The sequence below is a fragment of the Cervus canadensis genome, chromosome 9 (assembly GCF_019320065.1).
Source record: "Cervus canadensis isolate Bull #8, Minnesota chromosome 9, ASM1932006v1, whole genome shotgun sequence".
Classification (NCBI taxonomy): Eukaryota; Metazoa; Chordata; class Mammalia; order Artiodactyla; family Cervidae; genus Cervus; species Cervus canadensis.
In genome coordinates, this window is record NC_057394.1 from 61,263,146 (window position 1) to 61,285,266 (window position 22,121).

Genomic DNA, 22,121 nt, shown 5'->3' on the forward strand with positions numbered 1-22,121 from the left:
GTTTCCTAAGCTTGCCAAAATACATAGTCAGAATCTATATTTGGAACCTGTATGCTAGAGGCTGCACCCTCAGTATTCCTGAGGATGCTTCCTGCAGAAAAAAAATTGGGGAGGGGGGTGGGTCGTGGGAGGGAAGAGGAGGTGAGACAGACAGGAAGGGCCTTCAGACATCACCAAGTCCGACTTTTTAAATCCTATAGGGGAAACTGAGGTTCAGGGATGCGGACGGACTCAGGAACGTCTGTAATGTCACCTTCATCCTTGACCAAGGCATTCCCTCGCCTCTCCCCCTACCCAGCTCTTGGACTTTCAGAAAGCCCATCTCCTCGACGTTCAGACGACCGGCAAGTGGTGTCTGGGAACCGCTGGACCAACCCACAGCCTCCACCCACGAGGGCCCCGACGGGGAGGGAGGAGGCCTTTCAGTGAGAGAGGCAGGGAGGGAGGGCGAAAGGAAGGAAGGCGAGCCCGGGGTGGGAGTGGAAGAGGCAGCTTCGCCCGGGGCGGGTTGGCTCGCGGGGCCAGCCCTCCCGAGGCGGTTTATAAGAGTTGGGGCGGCCGAGAGCCCTCCCCGCCGGTCCGCGCGCCCCCGGAGCAGCGCCCGGTTCTGAGCGCCCCGCGTCGAGGCCCGCCTGGCCGCGCGCCGGCTCCGCGCCGCCTTCGGACTTGAGCGCGCGGCAGCCCAGCCGGGGAGGGAGGCGAGCGCCCGAGCCAGGGGGCCGAGCGCCATGCGCCGCGCCAGCCGAGACTACACCAAATACCTGCGCGGCTCGGAGGAGATGGGCGGCGCGGGCGCCCCGCACGAGGGGCCGCTGCACGCCCCGCCTCCGCCCGCGACCCCCGCCGCCGCCGCCGCCGCCTCCCGCTCCACCTTCGTGGCCCTCCTGGGGCTGGGGCTGGGCCAGGTCGTCTGCAGCGTCGCCCTGTTCCTCTACTTCCGAGCGCAGGTGAGTGCTCGCTCCCCAGGGGCGCGCGCGCGGGGCGCGCCCACCTCGACCCTCCAGCACTTCGCAGGCGGTGGAGTTTGGTTCCCCTCGGCCGGGCTTCCCCGGATCTTGCATATTCCGGAGGGGAAAGGGACTCTTCAAAAAAAGAGAACGTGGGACTGGGGGGCAGCCGGGCGCGGGGCCCGAGCGCTGGCCTCAATCCCCGCGCGCGCAGCCTGGCCAGGCTGGTGCGTCCAGGCTGGGCTCGCCCGGCGTGGTGCGTTTGAATTTCCCCCGGCGAGACCGCATTGGTCGCTCACCTCTTTTGGAAACGATTACGCACTTTTCTCCCCTTCTGTATCCTCCCTGGAGCAAAGATTGAACTTATTGATGTTCACTTAGGAACAAAATGGAGCGTCTCCAGTTAGGCGTCACCGACCGTTTCCCTTCCCACCCACCCCCGGGAGGTTGTGGGGTCCTGGGGCTGGTTGCTTTACACCGTGCCGGCTGCGCGCGGAGCCGAAGGCCGCAGTTGCGTGCGCTGGAGCAACCTCTGGAGCAGCCTCTGGAGCGTCGGCTGGCGATGCCCAAGGCAGCAGATGGACCGAAAGCCACAGCGCGGCCAGGGACGCCTTGTCTTAGGAGACGGGCTCCTCTCGCTCGGGGTGAAAAGAGAGAAGGGCCCACGTGTCTTCCCACGAAGGTGGGCGGAGGAAGGAAGCGAGACGTGTGTGGAGGTGGTGAAGTTCTCTGCCCTGGCACAGCTTGGCGACGATCTAGCGAGTAACCAAGCTTTTCAAAGATGGGGAAACCGGCTAGGGACTGCAGAGAGATAGTAGAAAGGAAGGGGTAAATTTGTAACATTATGCTTTCTGGTGGTTTGAGCTCTTGTGTTTTCTTGGAAATTGCTGTGCAGTTGCTTGGATTCATTCAAATATTCTTGTCTGGTGCTGTGAACTCTTTCTCAAAGGAAGTGGGGGGCTGACTGTGCATTTTTTTTTTTTATGGGAAAAGAGAGTTGAGTTTGGACTTCATTGGTTTTCAGATTTAAAGGTGATTACTAAACCAAATTGGATGCATCGAAACACGGCATTGCCTGGGTTGTACAGGTTTTTGACATGTGCCGGAGTCCTGAACTTGTAATCATAGACTTTTTGCGAAGTATTCAGTATCCACTAATTTGCATTTTGTAGAACTAGTTTTTGAACTGAGACAGAAGTAGACATACTATGCACAGTATTTTAGAAAATGTGTATTTGTATATTAATAAAAATATTTTCTGGTTGAGAAAGTTTTTCTAAAACTACAACTTTCAGGTAGTTTACTTGCAACTCAGTCCTGTCCCACTCTTTGAGACCCCAGGGACTGCAGCATGCCAGGCTTCCCTGTCCTTCACTGTCTCCCTCCCGGAGTTTGCTCAGACTCATGTCCATAGAGTCGGTGATGCCATCCAGCCATCTCATCCTCTGTCACCCCTCTTCTCCTCGTGCCCTCAGTCTTTCCCAGCATCAGGGTCTTTTAGATTACACAAGTCTATATGAAAGTGATGAAACATTTTTCTTTCATTGGACTGTGCTGCAGCCAAGAATGACAAATTTATCCATTTTCTCATCCGGTGTGTGGTCCTGCCCCCTCCCCCATTTAATACTTATATACTGAGTGCCCGCACTGCACAGGACACTATTCAATGGTACAGAATATGAGTTAAGAATCCTTTAGTCAACATACAGTGTCCTCCTACTGTGTTGCACGCATGATGTCAGGTAATGATGGGGACTATAACAAAAGACTTTAAATTCCTAGTCAAATAAGAGAGAAGCATTGAGAAAAGAGAAGATGCAGTCGTTCTCTCTTTTTTAATTAAATTAATTAATTAATTTTTACTTCTTGGTCCTGGGGCATGTGAATTCTTAGTTCCCTCACCAGGGATCAAACCCAACTCCCCTGCATTGGAAGGGCAGTGTCTTAACCACTAGACCACCAGGGAAGCCCCAATACTTCTCCGTCTTTTATCTCTTCTAACACCTTAGCATTGTGGCATTTTCATAGCAGGAATTGTGAAGTGCGTATTCAGCACTGAAAGACCTAGGGGATGAAAGGATTGTAGGGACCAGGAATAGCTTCGATTGACAGGAACCATGGAAATGTGACCATTTCAAAAACAATGACTTGTTGGGCTGTTGAAGAAATTGACTTCTTTGTAGGGAGTCCCAGTATTAATGGTCTGGTGGGCTGAGAAGTCTAGCCTTCTCATGATCGTTTAGCAGTCTTGACGTCACATGGATAACAGTGAAAACTTTCGACAATTTTTTCCAAAGTCCACATGTAAGTTAGTAAGCCTGGCTAGAAAAATTTCGTTTGGAGAATTTAATGTCATCGAATTTCTGGGTACAGTTTTCGTAGATGTAATGAAGATGGGGATTCTTCAAAATTTATGCACAATGTATTAGCCATTATGCTGAACCCAGCTTTGGGCTGCATTTTTAAAAAGTTGCCTTCTTCAGTAACGAAGTAATATTTGGAGCAATGTTTTCATAGGAATATTGCACTAGATGTGGTTAGGTTTTGCTGAGGATGATATCTAAAGGAGTCCTAGACATTTAGAGATACATTCAGAAGAAGTTACAAGTGAAATAGAATGTTTGGAATTTGTTTCAAAATAATAACATGGTTGCTTATAGATGAAACAGGATATACAGCTAACTGTTGAAACTCCATGGTCAGTACCTGTAGGTTCAGTCTACAATTCTTTACACTTTTACATTTGCTGGAAGCCTTCTTTGTAAGTTCTAGCTGGGAGAATAGACCCAGTTTGACCTGACACTGGTTGAACGTTTTCACTTACATCACTTCCTTTGGATGAGAACTTGGTACCAAATAAGAGATAGACTTTTGATTTCCACTCAGTTTGTGGGTCACTTACTTGGGATTCCTGAATGCTTTTGAGTTAGAATGAAATCATCTAATATCAGGTAGCATGTTTGCAGTTTACAGTAAAAAAAGAAAAGAAAATGGAGCCAGTTTTATTGTTTTTGTTTAAAGGTGAGAGAGGGAAGTCCTGAAAATCCTCAAGAATCACAACATTGTTAATTAGCTATACCCCATTAAAAAAGTTCAAAGAGAAAACAGTTCAATTTAGTTTTAAATGCATTTAGAAAAATACCCCCAAATAATGTAAAAAAGAAAAAAATTATAGTGACTTAAAAACAAGTTTCCCTCTCTCAAGTCATGTTTGAATAGTTAAAAGTGAATCTGCCTCCTGAATGTTTGCAGACTGCTTGTGCCTAGATTAAGGAAAAAAAAAAAATGAAAGTACTAGATCCAGTGTAGATTGGCTTTTCCCCCACCAACCTTGCCAAAGAAAAAATAGCATGTGGTTTGTGCTATATATTTACCACATAGTATTCATACTTTGGTTTACAAAGAAAAAAAACCCTTCCAAAAAGTTGCTTTTAAATATTGATGTGTATTTAAAAACACACATATACACACACAACATCCATATAACCATATTCAAAGTTTAGAACTTAGCTATAAGATAAGTTTGTCAGAAAACTCAATCTCTCTTCCCTTTTAACTCTTTCCCCAAACCCCCAGCATGCACACCAACCTCCCTGGGCTGTTCTTTACCCAAGAAGGAGAGCCATCACCACCAGAAGTCTGATGTGGAGGTGTGTGGGCTGTCGGCTTGAAAAAACAGAAAACAAAGTAGCACAGATGGCAAGCATCCTGCCTCATTTAACCCTACAAGCGATGAAGCTTCAAGGAAGCTCTCAGACTGAGTTACTTTCATATGAACCACACCATCTGATAAATGTATTTTTGAAGTCCAGTTTAAATCAGATATTCAAGATTCACTTAATATTTTCAGCCATTTCTAGGTACAGTGAACTCATTTGTAAGTCAGTTTACTGTGATTTGGGGATTCCCTGGTGGCTCAGACAGTCAAGAGTCTGCCAGCAGAGCAGGAGACCTTGGTTCGATCCCTGGGTGGGGAAGACGGCTTGGAGAAGGGCATGGCAGCTCACTCCAGTAATACTTGCATGGAGAATGCCATGGACAGGGGAGCCTGGTGGACCACAGTCCGTGGGGCGCAGAGAGTCAGACACGACTGGAGCACCTTAGCACGCACGCACATGGCTGGCCCTGCTGCACGCACCGCTGCAACTCCGCCCCGCCCTTTCTCTTGGTCTCCATTTGCAGGCAAGGAGAGTTGCAAGGCCACCGGAATAACAAAGACATTTGGTTGTAGGTTAAAAATAAGTTTCTAAGACACTTGTACCCCAATGTTCACAGCGGCACTGTTTACATTAGCCAAGACATGGAAACAAATGTCCACTGACAAATGAATAGATGAAGATGTGGTGCATATAGATAATGGAATATTACTCAGCCATAAAAAGAATGAAACAATGGCATTTACAGCAACATGGATGGATCATTCTAACTGAAGTAAATCAGATAAAGACAAATACCATATGATATCACCTATATGTGGAATCTAAAGCATGACAAAGGAACTTATCTACGAAACAGACATAGACCGAGACACAGAGACCAGACTTGTGGTTGCCAAGACAGAAGGTGTAGAAGGATAGATTGGGAGTTTGGGGTTAGCAGATGCAAACCGCTATATCTATCTATCTATTTATATAAAACTGAATCACTTTGCTGCACATTAGAAAATAATACAGCATTGCAAATTAACTGTAATTCAATAAAATAAAATTTAAAAATAAGTTTCTAATGTATGACCCTTAAATAAACAAAATAAGTGAGTATAATATCAAACTTAATGACATCACACTTTCATTTGGGAAAATAACTGGTGATATTTATATATGTTTAGCTCTAATTGTGCTTCCCAGATGACTCAGCGGTAAAGAATCCACCTGCCAATGTAGGAGATTCGGGTTTGAGCCCTGGGTCGGGAAGATCCCCTGGAGAAGGAAATGGCAACCCATTCCAGCATTCTTTCCTGGAGAATCCCACGGACAGAGGAGCATGTAGACTGTGGGCTACAGTCCATGGCGTTGCAAAGAGTCAGACACGACTTAGCGACTAAACAACAAACAAGCCCTAACGAGACTGTCTGCAACAGTTGTTCTCACTTGCACGTTAGATACACTCGGGGAGAGAGATTCAGCTGACCTCAACTCTTAGGGATATTAATTAAATTGGCCCAGGGTGGGACCTGGACCTGGCTGTTTTTTAAGAGAAAAGAGACTAAAATCTTTGCATCATATTTCTCTTCATTAAACCTTTAGGCATCATTGACCATATCAGTATTTTTGTGCTAGCTGGTATTACTTGTGAAAAAACTTTAAAGTGGGTGTCCAAGGAACTTTGGAGATATTTTAATAGTAGACAATTGATATTTGTACCTTTGGTATTTGAAAGCATTACTTCTCAAACCTTAATGTGCATGAGAATCACCTGGGATCTGAGTTAGAATGCAGATTCACAGGCACTGCCCAGGGTGGGGCCTGGGCATCTGCATTTCTAACAAAATCTGGCTGAGCTTGTAACGCTGAAGGTGACAGGACTTACTGCCCATAGCAAGAGTCGTGGGGACTACTGTTTCTGTTGACAGCACTCAGCTTGTCAGCAGGGCTGGAGCTTAACCAATGTTAGGGTCCCCAGGCGTTTCCCCACTAATACCACACTGTCCCTTTAGCTCAACGGCTTTCTGGTGGTGAGCCAACTGAGGCCTTCGCAGGAATCTTCTTTCTTGAGGTCTAAACCCAGTGACCCTTCATATCAGTTGCCCAAGCCTTTCTGGTTTTGTGGGAAACTTACTGGTGTTAAGTGAGCTTTTTAACAGAACTATGGAATTGAAAGCTTGCCATATATGAAGTCTCAGATATTATGATTTGTACTCATTATCTTAAAGACATAAAAGATAAGTATGGATTGCAAGTAGTTTTGCGTCCTGAGTGACACCTCTCCCGTGATTATAGACGTTACCAATCCTTTAATTTACAAGAGTGGAATGATAAAATTTGCATTGGTGGGTGCACATTTGTTGAAAGGTTATCATTTTGTTTTGAGAGTTTTGGATATGGATAGGGTACTTAGTTTACTTCTGACAGCTGGTTAATAAATCTGCACATCTTCCACTGACTTTTAGAAAGATAATTAAACCAGGAATTGAGAGACCTGGTATTAACTGACTGTGCTTTGGTTATTGCAGACTTATGTAATTTCCCCCCCTCCTTTTTTAATTTTTTTTAATCTAGCCTGTACCTAAAAAGCAAATGCACATGAAGTAGCTTGAAGTTTTTGAAAGAAGAGAATGATAAATTAAGCAACTATTATTAAAACAATTAGGTAGCTAATTACCTCTCCTCTTTACTTGGCAGTTGAAACCTCTACAAAGACTCGTCAGAGCCCCAGGAGGAGCTGGTAGACAATTTTAAGAGTAATACTTAAAGAAATGCTTGTGCTGGTACCTGTTGTAACTAGGCGACCAGCTGATAACTCTGCGGGGATACATTGGGTGAGACTATCCCACGCACTTCAAGAATTTTAGCATTCCCTCAGCATGAATATGTATAGGTTACTCATGAGCCCTCTTCACCCCAGCTGATACCGAGTATCACCAAACACGTTTTCAGTCACCTTCTGACAGATTTAGCTCTCCTGTCTAAGAAAACTGGTGAGAGGTTCAACAAAAAGGGAAACTGCTTCTGGCTTCAGGTTTTCTCTGGGGCTAGGAAATGGATTTCTTCGGCTGATTAAAACACACATTGATTAAGGGAAAAGGCTAGGCAAACACGGCAGCTGAACATGACGTTAATTTCACCTGATTTATGTAAGTTTCATGCTTTGAATATCCAAGTGGGCTTCATAATCCCACATAGCGTGCTCCTTAGGACTTAAAAGGCTTGCTCTTCCTGTATTCAACACCGGTAATTTCATCGATGCCTTTCCCCTCAGTGAGGACTTGAATAACATCAGACAATTTTGATAATTTCCCCATGAATTACATGTGTACGCGTGTGTTGTGGATGATAGTCAGAGACTCATAAAAACAAATTAGAAGTCAGTGTTTGCACCAGCTCAAGGGTAATTGTATTAGTTGTTAGTTGTTGGGGACCTGCATTCATTCTTGCAAGAATGAATTCTGTTGTAATAGTCACACTTGACTCAACAGCAGAATGATCAATGATAACCACTCTTATGTCCTCACACTTTTTCTCCCTTTCAGATGGATCCTAACAGAATATCAGAAGATGACACTCACTGCATTAATAGAATTTTCAAGCTCCATGAAAACACGGATTTGCAAGACACAACTCTGGAGAGTCAAGACTCAAAATTAATACCTGATTCGTGTAAGAGAATTAAACAGGCTTTTCAAGCAGCTGTGCAGAAGGTGAGTCCACATTGAGATGATAAGTCAAGGGCCCTCACTGACTCTACTAATACTGAAAATTAAAATTGGCTAAGTGCTGTTGACTTTGTTCTTTTTTATTTTAATAATTTGTAAGAGAGCTAAAGAGAATTTTTTTTGAGGGATTAGCAGAATTCTTTTGAAGTTGGTAGTGGTTAATTGGGCTTCCCTGGTGGCTCAGATGATAAAGAATCTGCCTGTAATGCAGAAGACCTGGGTTCCATCCCTAGGTCAGGCAGATCCTCTGAAGAAGGGAATAACAACCCACTCCAGTATTCTTGCCTGGAGAATCCCATGGACAGAGGAGCCTGGAGGGCTACAGTCCATGGGGTTGCAAAGAGTCGGACATGACTGAGTGGTTAATTATAGTGACCAGTGATGTTCATGCAAATATTCTTTCCTTTCTCTCCCCTTCCTCTCTCTCTCTTTCTCTTATTTTGGAGGAGGCATTTAAATTCACTCTTGGAAGGAGGACAGGGATGGTTTGTGGTTCAGTGAGTCAGTGTGCTAGTTTGAATTCCCTGCCTTAGAAACCATTATCTCTGCTCACAGGGTTCTCTACTGGCTGCTTCCTTTATGTTGGGTTTTGGAATGGGAAGATCCCCTACTCCCCATCTGTGGATCCAGGGCTCTGTGGAGAGCAAGTATTAGCTGGTCCTCTGTTGTCATCTGACTTTCCGGGGGGAAGAGAAGTAGAGCAGGAGTTGATGTTGGGGGAGAGTGAAATTCTCTGGTCCTTTTCTGATCTTCCAGGAGGGCTGAGTGAGAAGGGAGGAGATGGGGACACAGAAAACAAATGACTTCTCTACGCTGACAGCCTCAGTGGAGAAACGCTGGAATAACTGCCTGTTTTGTTTTCCTGGATACAGTCCCTTGAGAATTCTGCAGGCTTGGTGTTATTTTACTTACTGATTCCACCAAGGACTGGTCCACATTGCTTCCTCGCATAACACACATCTGCATGGGTTCCTGCGTCTGCTCGGACATCCCAACCTCTAGTTTGCAACTCCCCGGGCTATCTCTGATCATCTCACAGTAAATTCTTAATTTCTCAAATGCCTCAAACTTAAGTTGAAATTTGATTAGTTTCTTTTTAAAAAATTCACAAGTAGTAATCGCATTTTTTTAAAAGAGGATATGTATTGGATATAGAGGCAGGGAGAGATAAAATTGTTTTGTATAACCCTTCAGGCTGGTATTCCCTATATTTCAACAAATTTAAGATACCACGAATTTTCAACTTACTTTATGATTTCATGCATCACAAAGAGAGAAAAAAAATTTGACTAAAGAATTAAACATAATCATTATAGATTCTAGTTGCATCCAGTTCAGAGATTCTGAAATATAAAAAAATATGTATCATAGAATCAAGGAACTATATATTGTTCTAATATCTATAAGAATGCTGTTTAAAAATATTGCATTTTCATTATAATTAGTGTGTATGTGCTTAGCTTTATGCAGCAGATGCCTATTTTAAAATGTAGGTTTAAATTTGATCTTTTGATCTTCTATTGTAATTTTTGAGCTATATAGCAACCGTAATTCCATTAGTCTAATTCATTTTTAAATGTTCTAATGCATTTTCTTTCTCTGCTTTTGCAAAAAATTAAATGACTAAAAATAAGAGAAAAATGAGTAACATCTGATTTTTCACTATTGGAAGCAATTAGAAATTGAATGACTGCTATACTTTATTTACCTCACCTTAGGTTAGGTGGCACAGCGGTAAAGAATCCGCGTGCCAATGCAGGAGACATGGTTCAATCCATGGGATGGGAAGATCCCCTGGAGAAGGAAATGGCAACCCACTCCGGTACTCTTGCCTGGAGAATCCCATGGACGGAGGAGCCTGGAGGGCTACAGTCCACGGGGTCACAAGAGTCGGACGCGACTGAGCAGCCAACACTTTCACTGTCACTTTCAGGTCTTTCCAAGGAGTGCTAGTGGTAAGGAACCCGCCTGCCAGTGCAGGAAATGTGAGAGACATGGGTTCGATCCCTGGGCCAGAAAGATTCCCCTGGAGGAGGGCACAGCGACCCACTCCAGAATTCTTGCCTGGAGAATCCCATGGACAGAGGAGCCTGGCGGGCTACAGTCTATAAGGTTGCCAAGTGTCAAACACAACTGAAGCGACTTAGCACGCTCTCGTATCATCTTAAGTCATGTATATTTTGTGGGAGAAATTGTAGCATGTGAAGTCAGATTTATATTTGAATAAATGTGATCTTGGGAAAGTACTTAATATTTCTTCACTCTGGCTTCCTCATCTTTAAAAACTGGAGTTCCCAATCCCTCTGTAATAGGAGTGTGGTTGATTTGAATAAAAGATGTAAAGGACCTAAGCACAGTCCTGGAAATAGAGTATGCCCTCATTAATGTTTATATATTATTTTACCACCATTATTACTAATTCATTGTTATTGTTGATGATTTAATCAAAGACATATTTTTAAAGTTTAGATAGAGCACGTTTGATCATTTTTCTAAAATTGCATTAGTGAAGTCGCTCAGTTGTGTCCGACTCTTTTCCAACTCTTTGCGACCCCATGGACTGTAGCCTGCCAGGCTCCTCTGCCCATGGGATTCTCCAGGCAAGAATACTGGAGTGGGTTTCCATTTCCTAAGACAATGCAAACACTGAAGCAGGTTACAGAAAACCGTGATGTTTTTATTACTAGCAGCAGTTAATGTGTTAAGTACATATTATCCTTAGGAAACTTCCAGGTCTATTTAAGACTTAGGCTTGATTTAAATAATACAGTAATTTAGAATGTAGAGAGCCTGTTCTTAAGGCATTTATAAGCTGTGATGTGAAGGACAGTATATTAGGGGAGGAAAGACATAACATTTGCAAGACCCTTAATTTAAAATTCTCTTAAAAAATTCTGATCCACACTTACTGAGGGGACTTCTGAGCTGTACACTGAAATCTTAACACTCAATTTACTATTGAAGTACAGTTGATTTAGAATATGATGTTAGTTTTGGATATACAGTGATGTAGTTCAGTTATTTTTCCTACATTGTAGTCCATTATAGATTATTACAAGATATTTAATATAATTCCCTGTGCTATTTTATATATAGTAGTTTGTATCTGTTAATCCAGTACTCCTAATTTGCCCCTCCTTTCTTTTATCCCTTTGGTAACTATAAGTTTATTTTCTGTCTGTGAGTTTATTTCTGTTTGTTTATAGATTTATTTGTATTATTTTCTAGATTCCATGTATAAGTGATATAATATTAAGAGAGAAATGAAATACTGCCATTTGTAGCAACATGGATGGGCTTAGAGAATATATATAGTGAAGTAAGTCAGACAGAGAAAGACAAATTCTAATTCATTTTTATTATTTTGTTCTATGTTTCATTTTTATTAGTCTGCTTTTAATCCCGCCTCTGAGATATTGAGTAACCTATCTATAAACAATTACATGTACTAGAGGTAATGTATTAGTTCAAAACTGAACCCCTAATTAAGGTAATTCTGGTTATGTAAATGATTGCTTCCTAATTTTCTATTTAGATCAACATATATTGAATCTCCTTACAATGTAAAGAAGACAAACTTTTAATTTCATTGGTACCCTGGTTCTTAAAAATTATACTTTGGGTTTCTTCTGGAAAAATAAGTATTCAAAATCAGCCATGATAATTTAGAAAATAAGTAATATTAAGAACAGATACCATTGATGTTTACTTATGGGAATGCAAGGATGATTCATTTTAACAGGTCAAAGAATAAAAACATCATTTGCTAGATACTGAGAAGTGAGTGACAAAATTTTGCACGTATTTCTGTTTAAAATCCATTAGAAAGTAGAACTAGTTGGATTCTTGATGTTATCCTAAAAAGCTCAAACTAAAAGTTAGCTAATGATGAAAAATAGGAGCATTTCTCTCACTATCAGGAACACAACGAAGATATCCACTGTCCCCATGTTATTTAATATTGTTCAGAATGTGCTAGCAAATGCAATTACATATAGGAATGAAATAAAATACAGAGAAGGTAAAATTTGAATGTGATGTGATTGTATACTTGGGAAAATTCAAAGGAACTGAGAGGCTACAAGAAAAATAAATCAGTTTACAAAAGTAGTAGGTAATAATCACTAGCTGTCCCCATTTCAAACAATAATTAGAAAACATGAATGAAAGATTTCATTCATAATTTTTAAAAAGCCCAAAAAATGCATTTAACAAGGAGTATACAAAGCTTATGAAAATAAAACTAGAAAACTCTACAGAGACATTTAAAATAGAATTGGATAATGTAAAGATGGAACTGTGCGAAGTCATAATCCATAAAAGAGAACAAACACCTTAAAGTAGACCTCATTGCATGTGTGTGTGAATATGATTGTGTGTATATATAAGTATATATATAATTTAATATAATATAAAATTATTTTGTATAAGTGGGTATAGTATAGGTTATTAAAGAATGGAATTAGGACAGTTTGTTTGCTATTTTTAAAAAGTGATAGTGTTACCTTATGTCTTGAGTGCGTGCCAAGTCACTTCAGTCGTGTTCAACTCTTTGCAACCCCATGGACTGTAGCCCACCAGGCTCCTCTGTCCATGGGATTCTCTAGGCAAGAGTACTGGAGTGGGTAGCTGTTCCCTTCTTCAGGGGATCTTCCCAACCCAGGGCTCGAACCTGGGTCTCCTGAACTGCAGGTGGATTCTTTACCATCTGAGCCACTGGGGAAGTCCATGGGATGAGTAGAACTTTTTATTAATTTCACATTTATATTTGTTGTGCTATAGAATTTTACCTGTTATTCATTGGTAACAATGTTACACACAGGTAATCCTTTTTAAAGAATAAGAAGCTGTCATAATATACCATTGTGTGTTTGAAAGCAGAAGATGCCATTTTTTCCCCCAGACAAGAGACTCTTTAGGCAGAAGATGTGTGCTATTCATATCTTATCATTAGAGTCAAGCAGTGTTTATTAAGGGTGCTACTGTGCTAGGTACTTTGCTGTAACTTCTCCAATAACCAAGGATTTACCTTTCCCTTGAAGTAAAGTGAAGTGGAAGTTGCTCAGTCATGTCTGACTCTTTGCAAGCCATGGACTATACAGTCCATGGAATTCTCCAGGCCAGAATACCGGAGTGGGTAGCCTTTCCCTTCTCCAGGGGATCTTCCCAACCCAGGGATCGAACCCAGGTCCCCCGCATTGCAGGCAGATTCTTTACCAGCTGAGCCACATTACCTTGGCCAAATAGTGATTTGCCAAATGTGTTATCCTATGACAAGGATTATTGGTTAATGTGACAGCCTACACATGTTGCCAGAATAATCAGATATCTCATTTCTCTTGCTGATGCTAAAAATAGAATAGTTGTAGCAGGCATGCAAAGGTAGGTGTGTCTCTTAGTTTTAGATCTAATACAGATATTGGGTGAACCCATGAAACAAAACGATGTTGGCGGCTGCAGTCATTACTGAGAGCTCGCCCCGTCCAGTGGTAACAAATGCTAGACATAAGCACAGTATCACATTCTATGTGTGCAAAAGCTGGTGTTTACCCAGCCCGTCTTTGGTCAGACTAGTAATGCTGTTTTTCTCCCTTTTTTGTTTGTGGCTGGGTTTTCTTGGCTTTTTTTTCCCTTTAGCACAGAACTCTGAAAGCCTCTTAGTGATCCAGCCCTACCAACCACAATTTACGAAGTCTGTCATAACAGTCTATGACAATAAAGAAAACACTAGCACAAATACGGTGTCCAATTTATAAAGCAGCTCTTGTTCCGGCTTTGGCGGCCTCTCTGGCCTCTGCCAGGCTGAATAGCGATGTGGGCACTCAGGTCTGAGCAGGGTGCGAGGCCCTCAGACCTCCCGGCCAGGCTCAGTTTATACACTATTTATATATCCTGAAACCGGGGCGGTAACTCTGCTTATTGTTACTGTTAACTGTTAGTCGCTCAGTCTTGTCTGACTCTTTGCGACCCAATGGACCGTACATAGCCCCCCAGACTCCTCTGTCCATGGGATTCTCCAGGCAAGGATACTGGAGTGGGTTGCCATGCCCTCTTCCGTGGGATCTTCCTGACCTGGGATGGAACCCATGCCGATTACATCTACATTGACAGGCTGGTTCTTCACCACTAGTGCCACCTGGGAAGCTCTGATTGTTTCTGTGCTTGCTTGCTAATTTCACATGAAAAAGTTCCCTAAACTTATTTTGAAATGTATCTGAAAGGGTGATATGGGGCAGAGAATCCATATACAAATCATATCAATCACCTTGTTCTCCAGTGTGAGGGGTTCAGTGCATTCAAGGTGACCCCCTAGGTTGTGGGAAGGAAGGATGGTGACTTACATGTATGCATGCATGCATGCTAAGTGGCTTTGGTGGTGTCCCACTCTTTGTGACCCTATGGACTATAACCTGCCAGGCTCCTCTGTCTATGGGATTCTCTAGGCAAGAATACTGGAGTGGGTTGCCATGCCCTTCTCCAGGGGATCTTCCCAGCCCAGGAATCGAACTGGCATCTCTTACATCTACCTGCCTTGATAGACGGGTTCTTTACCACTAGCCACCTGGGAAGCCCTTATATGTATATGTATTTTTTAATGTTAGCATTAGAATATTTTTGTGAATATTTTATAATGTATCTAATATTCAACAATATTTTAATACTTAAGTAAAAAATATGTAAGTTTGGGAGCATTGAATTTTTTCCTTCTCTCAAGAAACTGCCCAGTCAGAAATGTTTAAAGGTCTTGGAACAAAACTGCAGCTCCTTCAAGAAAAGAGCTGTAGCCTTTTTGCTCACATTTGAATATATCACATCTGACTTAGGCTCAAGATGGAAGGAGAAAAAACAAATAAAGGACTGATGACTTCTTAAATTCTGTAAACTAATTTTTTAATTAAACATGGGTCATCAATCAATTCATAAAGCCATTCATAATGTTATACACCTGATTTTCATTTGTTGGTTGCCTACCAATGGTGAAGTTGGTAATTATTACTAGTATAGCCTAAAGCAATAATGCCTCCATTGTTGCTGTTGTTCAATTGCTAAATTGTCCAGCTCTTTGCGACCCCATGAACTGCAGCACACCAGGCTTCCCTGTCCTCCACTATCTCCCGGACTGTGCTCAGATACATGTTCATTGAGTTGATGATGCTGTCTAACCATCTCATCTTCTGCCGCCCTCTTCTCCTTTTGCCTCTATGCAATCATATTTTGTTGAAAGTTATCTTCAGCTGAACTTCTTGCTTTAATCATGTTTTTTGCCCCTTCATGGCTTGTAACCTATATAGAGGCAGGGCTATAATGGGAACTGAAAACATGGCTCTTGCTTCTTATATGCTTTTACAAAACTCTCTATTTCACCCCAGAATATAAAAGCCAGTGGTGATGACTACCAATAAACTATGTTGTTAGCACATTCCTAACTAACTATTTCATGGAGTCAGTAGGTCACTGAGCCTCAAAAGATTTACCGAAAATGGGGAGTCAGACCAGAGTCAGAATCATTGAATTATTGATTCTTATTACCTGGAATTCTTATTTTCTTCCCCAGGAATCAGCACATTAGTTGGCCTCATCTCCTTCAGGGTTCACAATATGTATGAAACTATCTCCTGATACTGAGAATGATGTAGCCAGAGATTTGAAGTCTTTTGATCCTTGGTCATACGTTCACTTGTTTAGTGCAGTCTGTGCTGCTGTAACAAAGAGACCCATCACTCAGTGGAAGAAACAAGATAGAAGTTTTTTCTCTTATGTGCAAAAATCTGAAGGTGGAAGTTCAGGGCTGGCAGGCATCCTCAACAGGTACTTTCATCTCTGGATCCAAGTTGTCTTCTCCATACGTTGTCATTCTGATAGTGGAAAGGGAGGAAGGAAGGATCAAGGCGGTACTTGGAAGCTGAGACATCATCATTTCTAGTAGTGTCTTCTTGTCTGGAACTTACTCATATAAGAAGACACTTTGATGCAAGGCAGACTGCACATTGTAGTTTCTGGTTTAGCAGCTGTTTTCACCAAAGCTTGAGAAAAGGTGGTTGCCTGTAACTAGTTGCAAAGAGGAAAGGATGGATTCTAAGAGGACAATGACTGGTCTCTGATATTCACTAAATCCTATTTAGGCAGGAAAGTGGGCTCACCATGTGAACAAGAGTTAATTCTATGTATATACAAGTATACAAAAAATTGGAACAGTCAAGAATTTATTTTCTAAAAGTTAAAGTATACTTCAGGATTATTTAGATTCCAAAAGAGAGAGAAATTTGAAAGTAGATTTAATAGCATGCATCTTTCTGAGGAACTTCCAAAGCTTTGTTTAATCCTATGCATCTGAGATCTTTGAATAAATTTTGATTCTCACTTTCCCAGTTTTTGGTAGGTTTTGTGGGTTCAAGAACATAAATTTAAAACCAGAAAGTCCATCAGACTGAGTGGTTGTTTTTCCCATCTGTAAAGCCGGGTCCTTAAAATTCCGATGTCAATTATTACAGGAAGCATATTTCCACTTTTAAAACCAAAGTCTATGAAAAAGCAAGTAAAACTGAGTAGATCTTAACTACTTATGAAATTATAATCATTGCAGTTGTTAATATAGACATTATTTTTCATTTGCTTTTTAGTTAAATTCACATGACAAAAACAAGGGGAAAAATTAAACCCCATTCATTATCTCTTTGCCTTTGTATATAAGAGTATGTGTCCCAAGAAAGTTTCTTGTAAACCCACAAGGCAACTTGGGGTTTGGGGGCACTGACGTTCCCAAGTCAAGATGTTAGTCATGTAGTGGTTTTCCAATGGGATTTCATCTCTGCCATAACAGTTTTGGGAACTGCAATTCCATCAACCCCAATCATATCTAGCATTTATAAAAGCTGCCTTTATGGGAAAGCCAAAGCATGACCCACAGAATTTTCCTACAAAACCAAGCCATCTACTGGTTTTTGTCCAACAACGACCCATTAGCTGTGATGGGCTCAGTCACAGGGGAGACACAGGGCAAAAGGTAGGAGGATTTGCAAAAGGGAAATAACCAGTGAGTGGTGCTGTAGGAGGTGGGCTTATCTTCATGCCAGAAGTACTCCAGGGGTAGAAGAAAAGATATTCTGGCTTGACATTACAAAAGAAAACAGAAGACCAAGGGCAAGCCTAAAAGAGGAGCGTCTCATAATGTGACATAGGCTCTCGGGCTGCAGTTGCGGAAGTCGGTAAGACTGAGGGTCCTCAGTTGGAGGGGACCTGGTGACGGATGCTTGGATTGCTCCACCAGGAGTGTCTCATCCTAGGAGAGGCCAGCCTGCGGAGCCGGAGAGAATGCTGTGCCCTTGAGCGGCATTTCCCAAACCTGGCTTGATCTTAAAAATCACTTGGGGAGCTTGTTTAAAACAGAAATGAAAGGCTCCCAGATCTGTTACAAAGATTCTGATTTGGTAGTTCAGGAGTAGACTCTGTGATTTGGGAAATCTTTCTTAGAAGGGCTGGTCTGTCTCTAAAGGAAGGCTTCAGGGTAAATACTGACCAAAGAGGTGTTCTAAGTGTCTTATGGAGAAGGACACGGCACCCCACTCCAGTATTCTTGCCTGGAGAATCCCATGGACAGAGGAGCCTGGTGGGCTGCAGTCCAAGGGGTCTCAAGAGTGGGGCACGACTGAGTGACTAAACCACCACCAAGCATCTTATGAAGAGGTGAGAGCCACTGGGGGCCAGGGAAGCCACTGGGGAGTGACATGCCTGTATTTGAGAAGCAGGATTCAGCCCGTGTGGTACGGGGAAGGATCTGAGATGTGTGCTGTGCTCAGTCGCTCAGCCCTGTCAGACTCTTTGCGGCCCCGTGGACTGTAGCCCGCCAGGCTCCTCTGTCCATGGGATTCTCCAGGCTTCTCATAACCTCCTTCAGTGATCTTCCCGATCCGGGATCAAACCTGGGCCTCCTGCGGCTCTTGCATTGGCAGGCAGATTCTTGACCACTGCACTGCCTGGGAAGCCCATATCTGAGATGACCAGGCAGCAAATATTTGCTTGAACTTTTCAAGATTCAAGGTCTGAGAGGTCCATCCTCATGTAGCTTCCTTATCACTAGAGTGCTCCCTCAGTTCTCAGGTTTTGCTCTTTGAGTGAGTGGTGATGGTAGTGATGGCAGGGGTGATGGTGGTGATGATGGTGGTGGTATTGGTGATGGTGGGGGTGATGGTGGTGGTGATGGTGGTGGTATTGGTGATGGTGGTGATAGTGGTGGTATTGGTGATGGTGGTGGTATTGGTGGTGGTAGGGGTGATGGTGGTGGTATTGGTGATGGTGATGGTGGTGGTATTGGTGATGGTAGGGCTGATGGTGATGGTATTGGTGGTGGTGGTAGGGGTGATGGTGGTGGTATTGGTGATGGTGATGGTGGTGGTATTGGTGATGGTAGGGCTGATGGTGATGGTATTGGTGGTGGTATTGGTGATGGGAGGGGTGATGGTGGTGGTATTGGTGATGGTGGTGGTATTGGTGATGGTAGGGCTGATGGTGATGGTATTGGTGGTGGTATTGGTGATGGGAGGGGTGATGGTGGTGGTATTGGTGATGGTATTGGTGGTGGTATTGGTGATGGCAGGGGTGATGGTGGTGGTATTGGTGATGGTGGTGGTATTGGTGATAGCAGGGGTGATGGTGGTGGTATTGGTGATGGCAGGGGTGATGGTGGTGGTATTGGTGATGGTGATGGTGGTGGTATTGGTGATGGTAGGGGTGATGGTGATGGTATTGGTGGTGGTATTGGTGATGGTAGGGGTGATGGTGATGGTATTGGTGGTGGTATTGGTGATGGCAGGGGTGATGGTGGTGGTATTGGTGATGGTGGTAGTGGTGGTATTGGTGATGGTAGGGGTGATGGTGATGGTATTGGTGGTGGTATTGGTGATGGCAGGGGTGATGGTGGTGGTATTGGTGATGGTGGTAGTGGTGGTATTGGTGATGGTAGGGGTGATGGTGATGGTATTGGTGATGGTAGGGGTGATGGTGGTGGTATTGGTGATGGTAGGGGTGATGGTGATGGTGTTGGTGGTGGTATTGGTGATGGCAGGTTTGATGGTGGTGATGGTGGTGGTATTGGTGGTGGTATTGGTGATGAGAGGGGTGATGGTGGTGGTGGTGGTATTGGTGATGGCAGGGGTGATGGTGGTGGTATTGGTGATGGTATTGGTGATGGCAGGTTTGATGGTGGTGATGGTGGTGGTATTGGTGATGGTAGGGGTGATGGCGGTGGTATTGGTGATGTTAGTGGTAATGGTGGTGGTATTGGTGGTGGTGGTGATGATGGTGGTATTGGTGATGGTCAGGATGATGGTGGTGGTGTTATAGCAGAAGCAGCAGTAAAAATAATCATGATAATTAGAAACTGTAAAGCTCATATTCATCAGAAACTTGATGCACTCAGAACCTTTTCTCCTCCACGCATATCTCATCTGATCTCCCCTTTCATGGTGAAGGACAGAGCTGTCATCCCCATCACCCCAAACCAGAAGCCAGAAGATGGTCTTGCAGGCTCCCTCTAACTTTTTTACCTCACCCTCACCTTGGGGGTTCTCCCGCCCTCCTAAACTTTCAAGCGCTTCTCTCTGCTCTGTGTCATGACCGTTGGCCCCTCAGTACACGTGTCACTGTCCCCATCATCACTGTTCATCTGGACCACTGCTAGGCAGCCACCCTGTCCTACTCACACTGCCTCTAGCCCACCCTCTACAACTCAGCGATTTCTCAGATGCCAGCTGGAACATGTCACTTACTTTCCTGCTTACAGAAATCCTTCAGTGGACCCTGTAGTCATCAGGATAAAGTCTGAGCTGCTGAAAACGGAACACCAAGTCTTTTGTGTTCTGGGACCCTCCTTCCAACCTCTGCCTCTCCAGCCTCATTATCCTCTGGCTCCATCTCCTCACCCTCCCTTGGCTGTGCTCAGCGGCCCCATCTCACTAAAGGGTTAGAAGTTCCTAGCCTGGCTGTGCCCTTCCCCTCCGCCACTTCCTGCCTCCTTGCTGTGACTTAAGCGCAGTGAGGGCGGAGAGGATGTTTGTCCTGGGTGCAGAGCATCTTGGCCTCCTGCAGGACACCCGGCCCTTGCAGCCATCAGCGAGCTCTGTGGAATGGACGGATGGATGGATGGATGAAGTATAGGTCTTCGTGCATGTTCTGTATGTGCCATTCCATGCTTCTCTTTGTGTACAGTTTTTATTTGTCTTTCAAAATTTAGCTCAGCCATTACTTTATACGCAAAAAAGTGAAAGTGTTCATCACTCAGTCACGGCTGACTCTTTGTGACCCCATGGACTGTAACCCCCCAGGCTCCTCTGTCCATGGGATTCTCCAGACAAGAATACTGGAGTGGGGTGCCATTTCCTTCTCTGGGGGATCTTCCCCATCCAGGAATCAAACCTGGGTCTCCTGCATTGACAGGCAGATTCTTTACCACCTGAGCCACCAGGGAAGCCCCCCGTGATGCCTGCCTGCCCACCTTTGGGGTCAGGAACCCCTGTGGTGCACACCTGGGGCTTCTTGCATTCACCCCAGCATGGCATCGACGCCAGGGGCCTGGTGCTGGCCTGACACACCCAAATGCAAGCTTTCCAAGGGCAGAGACTCTGTGATGTTGTGTTTCTTTACCCAGTGGCAGGCATGCAGTTGATGCTCAAGGAATGTTTAAAGAACCAGCTTAATGAATTTATGAGTGATCTGTGCTCAGCCCTGCTCTTGATGTCATCAAGCAGCTGACGGTTTAATATTGCCAGAAGCTGGCCACATTATCAATGCCCAGAAGATTCTCCTTAAGGGCTGGAGTGTGTTCCCAAGCGTGGTTCTTTAAGGCATGAACGTAACAGGGATTGTGAGGCTGGAGAACCCTCATGGCCAAGCTCTCCCCTCCCTCCCTGGCCTCACTGGTCCACAGTGGCTGGCCTGTACCTCTGTCCCGCTTCGAGCTCCATTCCTAGCTGTCAGAGATACTGTGGGGAGAGACTATGTGAATAACCTTCCTCGGCAGAGGTGGAGGGGTGCGGGGATGAGGCTTTGTGGATGTCAGAAACCCTGCCAGTGTGCAGTGGCATGATTATGTTGGAAAGTAGCGAAAGAGGACTTCTCTGGCAGTCCGGTGCTTGATCCACCTGCCGATGCAAGGGACACAGGTTCGATCCCTGGTCCTGGAAGATTCCGCATGCCGTGGGGCGCCATGCGCCACAACTGTTGAACCTGTGCTCTAGAGGCGGGAGCCGGTGTGTGGTAGAGCCTGTGCTCTGCAACAAGAGACGCCGCCGAATGAGAAGCCCACTCACCCCAATGAAGAGTAGCCCCTGCTCGCCACCGCAACTGGAGAAAAGTCTGTGCACAGCAACAAAGGCCCATCCTGGCCAGAAGTAAATAATGAATTAATTAATCAAAAAAATAAAAGTGGCAAAAGAGAGCAGAGATGCAGTAAATAGCACAGTTAGCCCAAGATGCTCCACTGCTGTTAGTCGGCTAAGCCCTTAGATGAAACTTTGCAACAAGTACCTGAGCGCAAGACATTTTAAAACTGAGCTCTTTATGAAGACTAATATTGCTGTCATAAGGCTACTTTATGAAAACTCGAGGGGACCTTTAACTGTAGCAGAAACTTCCTCATTTAAACCATGAAGGTTAAACAATAAAAACTAATTTTCTATTCCCAGTATAGCCATCGCCCGGCCAGGAAGGCATCACTCTGCTTTAGGAAAACAAGGGCACTGTATTCTTCAGCCCTTCGGTGGGTAGAGTCCATTATCTGTGTGCAAAGACATGTCTTTTCCAATCAG

The 22,121-nt window shown here is 43.9% G+C and overlaps 1 protein-coding gene across 1 annotated transcript in view; it reads left to right on the forward strand.

Annotated features, from left to right (window-relative positions):
* The first annotated feature begins 446 nt into the window (after nt 1–446).
* Nucleotides 447–22,121, forward strand: part of TNFSF11 (TNF superfamily member 11) — a 42,151-nt gene continuing 20,476 nt past the window's right edge. Inside the window, exons 1-2 of the mRNA XM_043478108.1 lie at nt 447–947; nt 8,137–8,304. Of these exons, the coding sequence (XP_043334043.1) occupies nt 729–947; nt 8,137–8,304 (387 nt within the window). The 5' untranslated portion in view covers nt 447–728. The remainder of the gene's footprint in view (nt 948–8,136; nt 8,305–22,121) is intronic.